This window comes from Agelaius tricolor, unplaced genomic scaffold, assembly GCF_023055355.1.
Source record: "Agelaius tricolor isolate 1412-34295 unplaced genomic scaffold, bAgeTri1.0.p SCAF_101, whole genome shotgun sequence".
Classification (NCBI taxonomy): Eukaryota; Metazoa; Chordata; class Aves; order Passeriformes; family Icteridae; genus Agelaius; species Agelaius tricolor.
This window is the reverse complement of record NW_027269361.1, coordinates 440146-453698: the sequence shown is the minus strand read 5'-3', so window position 1 is coordinate 453698 and position 13553 is coordinate 440146. Positions and strand designations below refer to the sequence as shown.

The window sequence follows — 13553 nt, the reverse complement described above, 5'->3', positions numbered from 1 at the left end:
GGGATTTGGGGTGTTTGGGATTTTGGGGGTTTGGGGGTCCAGGCCCGCGGGGGGGGGGGAACCGGGGTGGTCCCGAGGAGCTCAAACCCCCCCCCCCCCTCTCCCCCCGGTGCGGAGCGGGGACCCCCGGGAGGGACCCGGGAACGCGCGGGGGCGGCCGGCGGCGGGAGAGGGGTCCGGGGAGGGGGTCCCGGGGGGTCCCGGGGGGTCCCGAGGGTGCCCCGAGGGTGTCCCGGGGGGGTCTGGGGGGTCCCGGTGTCCCGCAGCTCTCTCAGCGCCCCCCCCGCATCCCCCGGTGCGGGCCGGGGACCCCGCGGCAGAACCGGGGCCGGCTCTGGGGGGCGGCCGGGGGTGCCCCGAGGGTCCCGGGGGGGTCCCGCGCCCCCCTGACCCCCCCCCCGGCGCAGGGCGATGCTGCGGGCCCCGGGGCCGCCGCTGGGGCCGCCCCCCGGCCGCCTCCTCCTGCCCGACGCCGCCGCCGCCGCCGCCGCCGCGCTCCGGCTGCTGCCGCCGCTGCCCGCGGTGAGCGGGGGCCGGGGGGAACGGGGGGAACCGGGGGGGAACCGGGGGGAACCGGGGGGGGCTGCGGGCAGCGGAGCGGGCGCGGGAGCCGCGGGGAGCCGGGCAGGGCCGCGGGGTCCCGGTACCGGCGGGGCCGCGGGAGCCGCGGGGCTGAGCCCGGCCGGCGTGAGGGGCGTCCCGGTACCGGAGCGTTCGGGGCTGCCGGTGCTCGGCGTGGGGAGGGGTCCCGGGCAGGTTCCGAGGGGGGTCCCGGAGGTGCTTTGGGGGTCCTGGGGGTGTTTGGGGGGTCCCGGTACCGGAGGGTTCGGGGGTCCCGGTGCTCGGGGTAGGGGGAAGGTCCCAGGGAGGTTCCGGGGGGTCCCGGGGGTGTTTTTGGGGACTCCCGGGGGTGTCCCGGGGGTGTTCGGGGGTCCCGGCCCGGGGGGGTTCGGGGGTTTCGCTCCGGTGGCCGCGAGGGGCGCGCGGGGTCCCGGGGCGGGGGGGGGGGGGGGGGGGCGGAGCGGCCCCGCCCCCTCCCGGCCGCCGTACCGGGACCCCCCCCCCCGCTCCACCCCCCCTGAACCGGGACCGACGCCGGGGAACCCCCCCGGGACCCCCAAAATCACCCGGGACCCCCAAAAATCACCCGGGACCCCAAAATCACCCGGGACCCCCAAAAATCACCCGGGACGGGGAATGCGCGACCCTCGAACACCGCGGGACACCCCCAATAACGGGAGGGGTCGGGGACACCCCAGGACCCCCCGGGGCCGCCCATGGGACCCCCAAAATCACCCGGGGGGGGACCCTGGGACCCCCAAACCCGCGCGGGGGGGGACCCCGGGAGCCCCAAATCGCCGCCCCGTTTGTGGGGGCGGTCCCCGGTCCCTCCCGGTCCCTCCCGGTCCCTCCCGGTCCCCCGGGCTTGGGCAGGGCGCGATTCCTGAGGCGCTGCCGAACGGGCCGGGAGGGCGGGGGACGGGGCGGATTTTTGGGGATGTTTTGGGGTTTTTTGGGTTATTTTGGGGTGCTGACCCCCCCAGTGCTCCCCCCCAGATGGAGGCCCTGCCCAAGGGGGCGCTGGGGGCAGTTTTTGGGGTGTTTTGGCATTTGTGAGACTTTTTGGGATATGGGCTGGTTTGGGTGGGAATTTTTGGTTCTTGGGGATATTTTGGGATTTTTTTGGTTATTTTGGGGTGCTGACCCCCACTCTGTGCCCCCCCCAGATGGAGGCCCTGCCCAAGGGGGGGCTGGGGGCTCTGGCCAAGCCCCGGCGCCCGGTGATCGCCTGCAGCGTCTGCCAGATCCGCTTCAACTCCGAGGTGGGACCCCGGGAACCCCCCAAAACCGGGACCCCCCCAAAACCGGGACAGAGCCCAGGAACCCCCAAAACCGGGACAGAGCCCCGGGACAGACTGGGACACGGCCCGGGAGCCCAGTCCTGAGCGCTGGCACTTGGGTGTCCCCAGGGTGTCCCCAAGGGGTGACACAGTGACCGGGGTGGTGGCGGTGTCCCAAGGATGTCACAGTGTCCCCATGTCCGAGGGGTGTCACAGTGTCCCCACGCTGTCCCTGTGTCCCAGGGGTGTCACTCTGTCCCCACACTGTCCCCTGTCACCGGGCTCTGTGTCCCCACACTGTCCCCATGCTCTGTCACTGTCCCCATGTCCCCAGGCTGTGTCACACTGTGTGACTGTCCCTGTCACTGTGTCATACTGTCACTGTCATTGTCCCCATGTCCCAGGGATGTCACAGTGTCCCCACGCTGTCCGGGTGTCCCAGGGCTGTGACACTGTCCCCATGTCCCAGGGGTGTCACTCTGTCCCCGCACTGTCCCCTGTCACGGGGCTGTGTCACACTGTCCCTGGGCTGTGTGTGACTGTCCCTGGCTGTGTCACACTGTCCCTGTCCCTGTCACTGTCCCCATGCTGTCCCTATGTCCCTGTCACTGTGTCACACTGTCACTGTCCCTGTCCCCAGAGCCAGGCTGCCGCTCACTCCCAGGGCAATGGGGCTGTGTGTGACTGTCCCAGGCTGTGTCACACTGTCCCTGTCCCCATGCTGTCACTGTGTCACACTGTCCCCTGTGTCCCCAGAGCCAGGCTGCCGCTCACTACCAGGGCAATGGGGCTGTGTCACACTGTCCCTGTCCCTGTGTCACACTGTCACTGTCCCTGTGTCCCCAGAGCCAGGCTGCCGCTCACTACCAGGGCAATCGCCACGCCCGGCGCCTCAAGGGCCTCGAGGCCGCCCGCACCCGCCGGGGGGGGGACGCCGGGGACCCCCCGGAACCGCCCGGGCCCGCGGCCCCCCCGGGCGGGGACCCCCCCGAGCGCTCAGGTGGGTGATGGGAGCCCAGATCCCAAATTTGCCCCCCTAATTCCTCTATAACCCCCCCAAAATCCCCCAAATTCCTCTATAACCTCCCCAAAATCCCCCAAATCCCCCCCAAACCCCCATAACCCCCATTCCCCCCCCCAGGGGAGCAGCCCCCCGCCCCCGCCGCCCCCGGAGCCCCCGGGCCCCCCCTCGCCCCCCGCCCCTCCCCCCGCGGGGGGGGCAGAGCCGGGGGGGGGCCGGGAGGAGGAGGAGGAGGAGGAGAGGGCGAAGGCCAAGCGGCTCCTGTACTGCGGGCTCTGCAAGGTGGCCGTGAACTCCCTGAGCCAGCTGGAGGCTCACAACAAAGGTGGGGACACGGGGACGTGGTGGGGACACTGGGGACATCGGGGACATTGGGGACAGCGGGGGGATTGGGGACATTGGGGGGATTGGGGACAGCGGGGGGATATTGTGGGGATTGGGGACATTGGGGGGATTGGGGACATTGTGGGGACATCGGGGGGATTGGGGACATTGGGGACATCGGGGGGATTGGGGACATCGGGGGGATTTGGGACACTGGGGACATTGCGGGGACATTGGGGATATTGGGGGGATTTGGGACATTGGGGACAGGGGGACACTGGGGACATCGGGGACACCACGAGGACAGGGGGACATTGGTGACGGGGGGGACATTTGGGACATTCGGGTGTCTCAGGGGGATCCCTGTGGGTTTGGGGGCTCCAGGGTGGGGTTTTGGGGCTCAGGGCAGTTCTGGGGTCCCGGGGGGCTCAGGGCCGTGTCCCCCCAGGCACAAAGCACAAGACCTTGGTCGAGGCCCGCTCGGGGCTGGGTCCTGGGGCAGTTTTGGGGTCCCGGGGCAGTTTTGGGGTCCCGGGGGTGTTTTGGGGTCCCGGGGGGCTCAGGGCCGTGTCCCCCCCAGGCACAAAGCACAAGACCTTGGTCGAGGCCCGCTCGGGGCTGGGTCCCATCCGCGCCTTCCCGCGGGGGGGGGGCTCTGGGGGCGCCCCCCCGGCCGAGGGTCCCGAGCGCTCGTTCCACTGCCAGATCTGCAACGTGCGCCTCAACTCCGAGCTGCAGCTCAAGCAGGTGAGAGCCGGGCCTCAACTGACCCCACTGGGACCACAAATCCCAAACTGACCCCACTGGCACCCCAGATCCCCAAAATTACCCCACTGGCACCCCCAATCCCAAACTGACCCCACTGGCACCCCCAATCCCAAACTGACTCCCCCAAATCCCAAACTGACCCCACTGGCACCCCAAATCCCATACTGACCCCACTGGGACCCCAGATCCCCAAACTGACCCCACTGGGACCCCACAGCAACCCCAAATCCTGGGGGGAGCCCCCAAACTGACCCCAGATCCCAAACTGACCCCAAAGTGATCCAAATCCCCAAACTGGCCCCACACTGATCCCAAACTGATCCCAAACTGACCCTGGGATCCCCAGGAACCTCAAATCCCCAAACTGAGCCCAATTCCCATCTGGGATACCAAACTGAGCCCAAATCCCTGCTGGGATCCTAAACTGAGCCCCAAATCCCCAAACTGACCCCAAATCCTGCTGGGATACTCCAAACTGACCCTGGGAGCCCAGAGGGACCCCAAATCCTTGCTGGGATCCTAAACTGACCCCAAATCCCTGCTGGGATCCCAGAGTGACCCTGAATCCCCACTGGAATCCCCCAAACTGACCCCAAATCCTCACTGGGACCCTAAACTGACCCCGGGACCCCAAACTGCGCCCAAACCCCCCCAGACACCCCCAAACTGCCCCCAGACCCCTCCATGCCCACTTCCTGGGGTCCCCCCGTGTTTTGGGGTGCGCTGACCCCCCCGTGCCCCCCCCCCAGCACATCTCCAGCCGCCGGCACCGGGACGGGGTGGCCGGGAAGCCCAACCCCCTCCTGGGGCGCCACAAGAAACCCCGGAGCCCCCCCGAGATGGTGAGGGGCGAGTGGGGGGCTGGGGGGGCAAGACTGGGGGCTTTGGGGGGGGCGATTGGGGGGTTTGGGGGGCTCTGGGGGGTTTGGGGGGGCGATTGGGGGGTTTGGGGGGGTCTGGGGGGTCCTGGGGTGTCTGTAAGGGGTTTTGGGGGGCTCTGGGGGTGTCTATAGGGGGGGTCTGGGGGGTGTGTGTGGGGTTTGGGGGGTCCTTGGGGGTCTATAAGGGGGGGGTTTGGGGGAGATCTGTGGGGTGGGGGGGGTCTATAGGGGGTTTGGGGGGGTCCTGGGATGTGTCTATGGGGGGGTCTGGGGGCCTATTGGGGGTTTGGGGGGGGTCTGGGGGGATCTGTGGGGTTTGGGAGCTCCACAGAGGGGTTTGGGGAGGGTCCTGGGGTGTCTGGGGGGGCTCTGGGGTTGCCCTGGGGGGGCTTGGGGTCTCAATGGGGGCTCCCTGGGACCGGGGGGGGGGTTTGGGGATGCCCTGGGGGGTTTCGGGGTTGCCCTGGGGGGCTCTGGGGTCTCAGTGGGGGCTCCCCCGGGCCGGGGGGGTTCGGGGATGCCCGGGGGGGCTTTGGGGATGCCCGGGGGGGCTCTGAGGATGCCCTGGGGGGGCTCTGGGGTCTCAGTGGGGGCTCCCCCCGACCCCAGCCCCGCCGTGCCCCCCCAGGCGCCGCTGCCGTTCCCGAAGGAGCTGCCCAAGGCCCTGGCGGGGGGGGGGGGCTCCTCCCGCCCCCCCTGGCGCTCGCGGCCGCCGCCGCCGCCATCGCCGCCCCCCCCCCTGGCCCTGCGCCCCCCCGGGCCCCCCCTCCTGCCCGGGCCCCCCCTGGCCCCCGCCCTGCTCCGCCCGGCGCCGGGGCCGCTGCGGCCGGGACACGCCCCCCTGCTCTTCACACCCTATTGATGGACAGACAGACTGACTGACAGACACAGGGACACGCCCCCCTGCTCTTCACACCCTATTGATGGACAGACAGACAGACTGACAGACACAGGGACACGCCCCCCTGCTCTTCACACCCTATTGATGGACTGACAGACTGACTGACAGACACAGGGACACGCCCCCCTGCTCTTCACACCCTATTGATGGACTGACAGACTGACTGACAGACACAGGGACACGCCCCCCTGCTCTTCACACCCTATTGATGGACTGACAGACTGACTGACAGACACAGGGACACGCCCCCCTGCTCTTCACACCCTATTGATGGACAGACAGACTGACTGACAGACACAGGGACACGCCCCCCTGCTCTTCACACCCTATTGATGGACATGGGATGGACAGACAGACTGACAGACAGACTGATGGACTGACTGACACAGCCCCCCTGCTCTTCACACCCTATTGATGGACAGACAGACTGACTGACAGACACAGGGACACGCCCCCCTGCTCTTCACACCCTATTGATGGACAGACAGACTGACAGACTGACAGACTGACTGACAGACACAGGGACACGCCCCGCGGCTGTTCACACCCTATTGACGGACAGACTGACAGACAGACAGACTGACAGACACAGCCCCGCGGCCGGGACACACCGCGCTGCTGTTCACACCGTACGGACGGACAGACGGACATGGGACAGACTGACAGACACAGGGACAGACAGACGGACAGACTGACAGACACAGGGACAGGGACCGCCCCCCCCCACCCCAGAACAGCCCCTGGGAACAGCCTGGAACGCCCCCGCCCCCCCCAAAGCCTGGAACATTCCTTGGGACAATCCTGGAACCGCCCTGGGGACAACCGGACAATGGCCGGCGCCTGGCAACCGTTGCCTGGCAACCGGGAACCTCCTGGCAACGGTTACCCGGCAACCGGGGCTGCCCGTGGCAACCATTCCCTGACAACGGCTCCCTGGCAACGGTTACCTGGCAACCAGAGCTGCCCCTGGCAACCGCCTGCACCCAGAGCTGCACGTGGAAACCTCTCCTAGCAACCGGCATCTCCTAGCAACCACCGTCTCCTAGCAACCACCGTCTCCTAGCAACCATCGTCTCCTAGCAACCACCGTCTCCTAGCAACCATCGTCTCCTAGCAACCATCGTCTCCTGGCAACGCCCCCCCAGCCGTTCTCTCCCCCCCCCCCAGGGCTCAGCGTTTTTGTTTTTTTAACTGGAATTTGGAGATTTGGCAGGAAAACACCAAGCCCCCCCCCCCCCCCCCTCCGGGACCCCCCCGGCCCCACCGCACAAACCCCGGGGACCGGGACCCCCCCGGGCTGGGGGCGGGGTCCGGGGGGGGGGGGGGTCCCCAGAGCCCCCCCCTTCCCACCCCCCCCCGGCACCTCAGGGATCTGCTCAGCAATCAGCGATGGCTCGAGGGATGGACCCCCCCAAATCCACCCGGGACCCCCCCGGCCCCCCCCAAATCCACCCGGGACCCCCCCAAATCCACCCAGGACCCCCCCCGGGCCCCCCCAAATGCACCCGGGCCCCCCCAAGCCCCGGGACCCCCCCCGTGCCCCCCCAAGCCATGACCTCTTGCACTGAGGGCACCGAGCCCCGCACAGCCCCGGGGGGACCCCAAAAATCGCCCCCCCCCCAGGCCCCCCCTCTCCCCCCCCTCCGGGCCCAGCCCATTGCAATAACGCGGGGGGGGGCCGGGGCACCCCCCTGTAAATAACAACCCCCCCCCAAACACACATACATGGTACGGCCCCACAAGCACTGTGCCCCCCCCCCCAAAATCCTGCATCCCCCCCTCCCCAAAATCCTGAAACCCCTCCCAGCACTGTGACCCCCCCCCAAAAATATCCTGCACCCCCCCAAAATCCTGCACCCCCCCAAAAACTTCTGCAACCCCCCCAGCACTGTGACCCCCCCCACCCCAAATTCCTGCACCCCCCCATCACTGTGACCCCCCCCACCCCAAAACTGCCGGACCCCCCCATCACTGTGACCCCCCCCAAAAACAATCCCGGACCCCCCCCCATCACTGTGACCCCCCCCAAAATCCTGCACCCCCCCCTCACAGCCCCCCCCACTATCACTGTGCCCCCCCTTATCACCAGAGCCCCCCCAAACCTTGCACTGCCCCCCCCAAACCTTGCACTGACCCCCCCCCCCATTTTTGGGCCCCTCCCAGCACTGAACCCCCAAATTTTGGGCCCCCCCCCATCCCTTGGCACTGAACCCCAATTTTGGGCCCCCCCCCAGCACTGACCCCTCCCCAATTTTGGGGCCCCCCCCAGTGAAACTGTGACTCAGCAAAGCAATAGCGGGCGGGGGGGGGGTTTGGGGGGGCCCCCCTGCCCCCCCCAGCCTGTCCCCCCCCCCGCTTCACCCCAATAAACGACCGGGTTTGACTCCGGCCCTCGGCTGTTGGGGGGGCTCAGAAACGGATTGTGGGGTCCCCAGGGGCGTTTGGGGTACCCAGGTGGAATTTGGGGTCCCCAGGGGGGGTCCCAGGTGGATCTTGGGGTCCCCACGTGGGTCCCTGGCTGAGTTTTGGGGTCCCCAGGCGGATCTTGGGGTCCCCAGGGGGGTCCCATTCCCAGCTCTGCCCTCCCCTTGTGTCCCTTGTGTCCCCCCCAGGCAGGTTGGGGACACCCCAGGGACGCCCCCCTTGTTGGGGGGGGAACCCTAAAGGCCCCTAAACCCCCCAAAATCCCCCAAAATCCCCCCAAAATCCCCCCAAAATCCACCCAAAATCCCCGGGGCGGCGCGGGCACAGAGCAGCAGCACACGGCGTGGGGGGGGCACCAGCGTGTTGGGGGGCACGGGGGGGGCCCAGGAGGTTTCGGGGGGTCCCAGGGGGTCCCGGAGGGGTCCCGGTGGGGTCCCAGGAGGTTCTGGGGGGGCCCGAGGTGTTCGGGGGGGTCCCAGGAGGTTTCGGGGGGTCCCGGGGGGGTCCCCCTAACGCAGCAGGGACCACTTGATCTGCTCCTTCGCCGACTGCAGCACCTGGGGGGACACACGGGTGGGGGGGACACCTGGGCACACCTGGGGACACCTGGGGACATCCCTGGGGACACCCCTGGGCACACCTGGGGACACCCCTGGGGACATCCCTGGGAGGTTTGGGAGGGCCCAGGAGGTTTTTTGGGGGGGGGTCCTGGAGGAGGCCCAGGGGGGTTCTGGGGGGCCCAAAGGGGTCCCAGGAAGGGTTTGGGGGGGGGGGGGGGGGGGAGTCCCAGGGATTGCTCAGGAGATTTTTTGGGGGGGACCCAGGGGTTTTGGGGGGGTCCCAGGAGGTGTTTGGGGGGGGGTCTCAAGGGTTTTTGGAGGGGGTCCCAGGGGATTTTGAGGAGGCTCAGGGATTTTTGTGGGGTTCCCAGGGGTTTTGGGGAGTCTCTGGGGTTTTGGGGGTTCCCAGGGATTTTTGGGGGGTTCCCAGGGGTTTTGGGGAGTCTCAGGGGGTTTTTAGGGGGGTCCCAGGAGGCTTGGGGGTTCCCAAGGGGTCCCAGGGATTTTTTGGGGGGGGTCCCAGGGGTTTTTTGGGGGGGTCCCAGGGGTTTTTGGGGCCGTACCTGTGACACCGTCTGCTCCGTCAGGGGCACGTCCTCGCCCTGTGGCAGCGGGGACAGGGGGGGACAGGGGGGGGACAGTGGGTGCCTGGGGCAGGGGGGCGCACCCAGGACCCCCCTGAGCTGCCCCCCAGACCCCTGAGACCCCCAAAAACCCCCCAGAAAAAACCCAAATCCCCCCAAAAACCCCAAAACCTCCCAAAAACCCCAAATCCTCCCAAAAACCCCAAATGTCCCAAAACGCCCCAAAAACCCCTGAGACCCCCAAAAACCCAAAACAACCCCAAACCCCCCCAGAACAACCCCAAGCCCCCCCGGCCCAGCCCCGTACCCGCACGGCCACGCGGTGCACGACTTGCTGGGGGTCGCTCTCCAGGATCACCCTGAGGGGACAGACGGACACACGGACATGGGGACAGGGGCACACACGGACATGGGGACAGGGGCACACACGGACAGGGGGACAGACGGACACAGGGACATGGGGACAGGGGCACACACGGACAGGGGGACAGACGGACACACGGACATGGGGACAGGGGGACACAGGCACAGGGGGACATGGGCACACAGGGACAGGGGGACAGGGGAGAGAGAGGGACAGGGGCACAGGGGGACAGACGGACATAGGGACATGGGGACAGGGGCACAGGGGGACACCTCAGCACTGGGGGGTTACAGACCCCAAGAAGAGGTGACAGGGGGGTGACAGGGGAGGTGACAGGGGGGTGATAGGGGGGGGTGACAGGGGTGACAGGGGGGTGACAGCCCCACCCTCCGTCCACGATCTCGTCCACGGCCAGGAACAGCCCCTCCATGTTGTCCAGCAGCGCCCGGCGCTCCACGTTCTTCCTGGGGACACCCAGGGGACACCCAGGGGACAGCGTTGGCACCAGGGGACACCCAGGGGACACCCAGGGGACACCCCAGACACGGGATCCCCCCCTCCAGGCTCCCCCAAACCCCCTCAGAGCCCTTGGGGGACACCAACACCCCCAGGTGTGTCCCCAGGTGTGTCCCCAGGTGTGTCCCCAATGTCCCCAGGTGTCCCCAATGTCCCCAGGTGTCCGTACCTCAGCATTTGGCTCAGCGAGTCGAACAGGCAGTTGAGCACGGCCGTGAGCATCAGCTGGGGACACACGGACAGACAGAGGGACAGACAGGGGGACAGCAGGGTCACACGGGGTCACGGGCAGTGTCCCCTCTGCCACCCCAGGGTCCCGCAGCAGCCCCGGGTGTCCTTGTGCCCCCACCCTGTCCCCGCAGTGCCCCCCACACCATCCCCGCGCTGTTCCCGCTGTGTCCCCACCCTGTCCCCGTGTCCCCGTGCCACCCCCGTGTCCCCACCTCGTTCTGGGTGGCGCTCCCGATGACACAGCAGTACAGGTCGATGCTGCTCTTGTACACCACGGTCAGCCCGTCCAGCAGCGCGATCTCACCTGGGGACAGTGTCACCTGTGTCACCTGCATCACCTGTGTCACCTGCGTCACCTGTATGCCACCCCTGTGCCACCCCTGTGTCCCCTGTACACCACGGTCAGCCCGTCCAGCAGCGCGATCTCACCTGGGGACAGTGTCACCTGTGTCACCTGTGTGTCCTTCATTGTCCCCACTGTCACTCACTGTCACCGTGGTGTGACTTGCTGAAGATGTCCCATGTCCCCGTGTCCCCTCAGTGTCCCCATGTCCCCTCAGTGTCCCCATTGTCCCCTCAGTGTCCCCACTGTCACTCACTGTCACTGTGGTGTGAGTCCTGTGTGTCTGTGACCCTGTCACCCCTCAGTGTCCCCATGTCCCCTCAGTGTCCCCAGTGTCACTCACTGTCACTGCAGTGTGTCTTGCTGAAGATGTTCAGTGTGTTTGTGTCCCCTCAGTGTCCCCATTGTCCCCTCAGTGTCCCCATTGTCACTCACTGTCACTGCGGTGTGTCTTGCTGAAGATGTTTTTCTCAAAGGCGCGCTGCTCCTTCACGCTGGGGTACGTGTCATCGTAGTACTGGGACATCGGGGACAGAGTTGGGGACATCATCAAGGACATTGGGGACATCAGCAGCAGGGACATTGGGGACACGGGACAGGGACATCGCCAACCCCTGGCACCTGGGCCACCCGCCCTGTGCCCTCCCAGAGGCACAGCCCGCTCAGGGCAGTGTCCCCAGGTGTCCCCAGGTGTCCCCAGGTGTCCCCACCTTGGCGAAGAGCCGCTCGCCGTCGTTGTCCAGGATGATGATGGCCTTGACCGTGTACAGGGACGGCTCCTGGGGACGGGGACGGTGACAGGGACACAACCCCTGGGACAGGGCCGGCCGTGGCCTCGGCACCAGGGACACCGGGGGGGCTGTGCCGGGCTCACGGCACTGCTGGGGGTCCCTGTGTCCCCTGTCCCCGTCACCATGGCCCGTCCCCCGTGTCCCCCCCGGTGTCGCTGCGGGTCCCCAGGACCAAGTTCTGTGATGCACTGACTGCCCAGAGCCACAGCCCAGTGTAGGACAGAACCCCGGCCTGGGCACCCAGAAATGTCACCAGTGCCACCAAAACTGCCACCAAACTGTCCCCAGTGTCCCCAGTGTCACTGACTGCCCAGAGCCACAGCCCAGTGTAGGACAGAACCCCGACCTGGGCACCCAGAAATGTGTCACCTCCCAGTCCCTCCCAATTCCCCCCAGTTCATCCCAGTTCCCCCCAGTCCATCCCAGTCCCTCCCAGTCCATCCTAGTTCCCTCCAGTCCATCCCAGTCCATCCCAGTTCCTCCCAGTTCCCCCCAGTTCCCTCCAGTCCCCCCCAGTCCATCCCAGTTCCCTCCAGTCCATCCCAGTCCATCCCAGTTTCCTCCAGTCCCCCCCAGTCCATCCCAGTTCCCTCCAGTCCATCCCAGTTCCCCCCAGTCCCCCCCGGCCCTCACCAGCACCAGCGCCTCCATTTTGCCTCCGCCGCTGCCGACGTGGAGCCGGAAGAGCGACGGCCGCTGATTGGCTGCTCGCCTGCCAATCATTCCCGTAGCACCCACCCTTCCAATCTGATTGGTCCAACTCCACCTCAATCCCGCCAATCGCCGCGCGCTTCCGCGCGGTGGGCGGGCCAATCTTTCCCGCGCTTCCGCAGACTGGCGGTGATTGGAGGAGCCAGCTGTCAATCACCGCGGCACGGCGCTCCCGGAAGCGGAGGGGGCGGTGCAGTTGCCATAGTGACCGGGGAAGCGCTGACGTCACCTCTTTCCTGGCCCGGGCTACGATTGGCTTATTTGGTGAGCACGTGACCGGAAGAGCATAATTCTGCTGTTGGTCACGCCCCTCTTGTGGCCACGCCTTCTGTGAGCGGGGCCTCGCCTGCCCTTTGGTCACTCGGGGTCATGGGGGGACATTGGGGACAACTGGGGGCGATTTGGGACAATTGGGGACATCGAGGGATTGGGAACGTTGGGGGCATTGGGGGGTTTGGAACATGGAGGGGACAGGGAGACGGGCAGCGTCCCCTCCCAGGTCTTGGGAACATGGAGGGGACATTGGGGACACGGGTGGGGACATGAGCAGCGTCACCTCCCACCCTGCCAGCCCTGCCTGCTGTGATCTCAGTGCCCCGCGGGGACACATTCCTGTCACCTCCTGCTGCTGCTGCTGTCCCCTCAGGGCGGGGAGGTGCTCAGGGATGGTGACACAACCCAGGGGTGACAAATCCTGGTGACACATCCCAGCTCCTGCCACCCCCGGGTGCCACATTCCCACCGTCACCTGCTGGCCCTGTCCCCTCCGGGTCACACGTGGCCTTTGTTCCTTCTGGGGTCTTAAAATCGGTGTCCCCCACCCCAAAATGATGTCCCCCACCCTCCTGTCCCTGTCCCCTCCATCCCCTCAATTCCTGTCCCCATCTCTGTCCCCTCCATGGCCGCTTTGTCCCCACGGCATCCCTGTCCCCATGGTGGGTGTCTCTGTCCCCACAGTGTCCCTGTCCCCCCAGTGTCCCCTGGTGTCCCCATGTCCCTCCCTGTCCCCACACACGGGACACAGGTACAAAAATACCCATTTATTGGGGGCACTGGGAGGGGGTCCCTGTCGTGTGTTTTTACTGGGGACACCGGGGGCGTCCCTGTCGTCTCCCTTTTATTGGGGACACCAGGGGGATCCCGTGGGCGTGGGGACGGGGCTGGGGGGGGTGGCCCGGCCGGGGCTGTCCCCAAATGTCCCCAGGTGTCCCCGGTGTCCCCACGCTCACTTCCACGGGCTCCTCTCCCAGGGACACCCGGCGGCTCCTACAAAAGGGAACGGTGGCAATTAGT

The 13553-nt window shown here is 67.3% G+C and overlaps 2 protein-coding genes across 3 annotated transcripts; one reads left to right on the top strand and one right to left on the bottom strand.

The window, feature by feature from the left end:
- Window positions 1-54: 54 nt before the first annotated feature.
- ZNF385A (zinc finger protein 385A) lies at window positions 55-6063 on the top strand. Its single transcript, XM_071419194.1, is given in 9 exon segments — window positions 55-522; window positions 1728-1823; window positions 2688-2840; window positions 2983-3187; window positions 3767-3933; window positions 4704-4796; window positions 5464-5508; window positions 5511-5567; window positions 5569-6063. Coding segments are annotated over 9 exon segments (1056 nt in total). The 5' UTR covers window positions 55-411; the 3' UTR covers window positions 5698-6063.
- Window positions 6064-8504: 2441 nt separating this feature from the next.
- COPZ1 (COPI coat complex subunit zeta 1) lies at window positions 8505-12308 on the bottom strand. 2 transcript variants are annotated; one of them, XR_011677431.1, is made up of 10 exons: window positions 12183-12308; window positions 11469-11537; window positions 11194-11275; window positions 10628-10719; window positions 10354-10409; window positions 10055-10132; window positions 9612-9663; window positions 9284-9322; window positions 8603-8717; window positions 8505-8550 (listed from the first exon to the last, which is right to left on the bottom strand). XR_011677431.1 is itself a non-coding variant. In XM_071419181.1 (9 exons), the coding sequence occupies exons 1-9, from the start codon at window positions 12270-12272 to the stop codon at window positions 8670-8672; spliced, it is 606 nt and encodes a 201-aa protein (XP_071275282.1). In that variant the 5' UTR covers window positions 12273-12308; the 3' UTR covers window positions 8505-8669. The 2 variants fall into 2 exon arrangements, 1 of the variants encoding a protein (XP_071275282.1); XM_071419181.1 differs by having other exon boundaries at window positions 8505-8717.
- Window positions 12309-13553: the final 1245 nt, after the last annotated feature.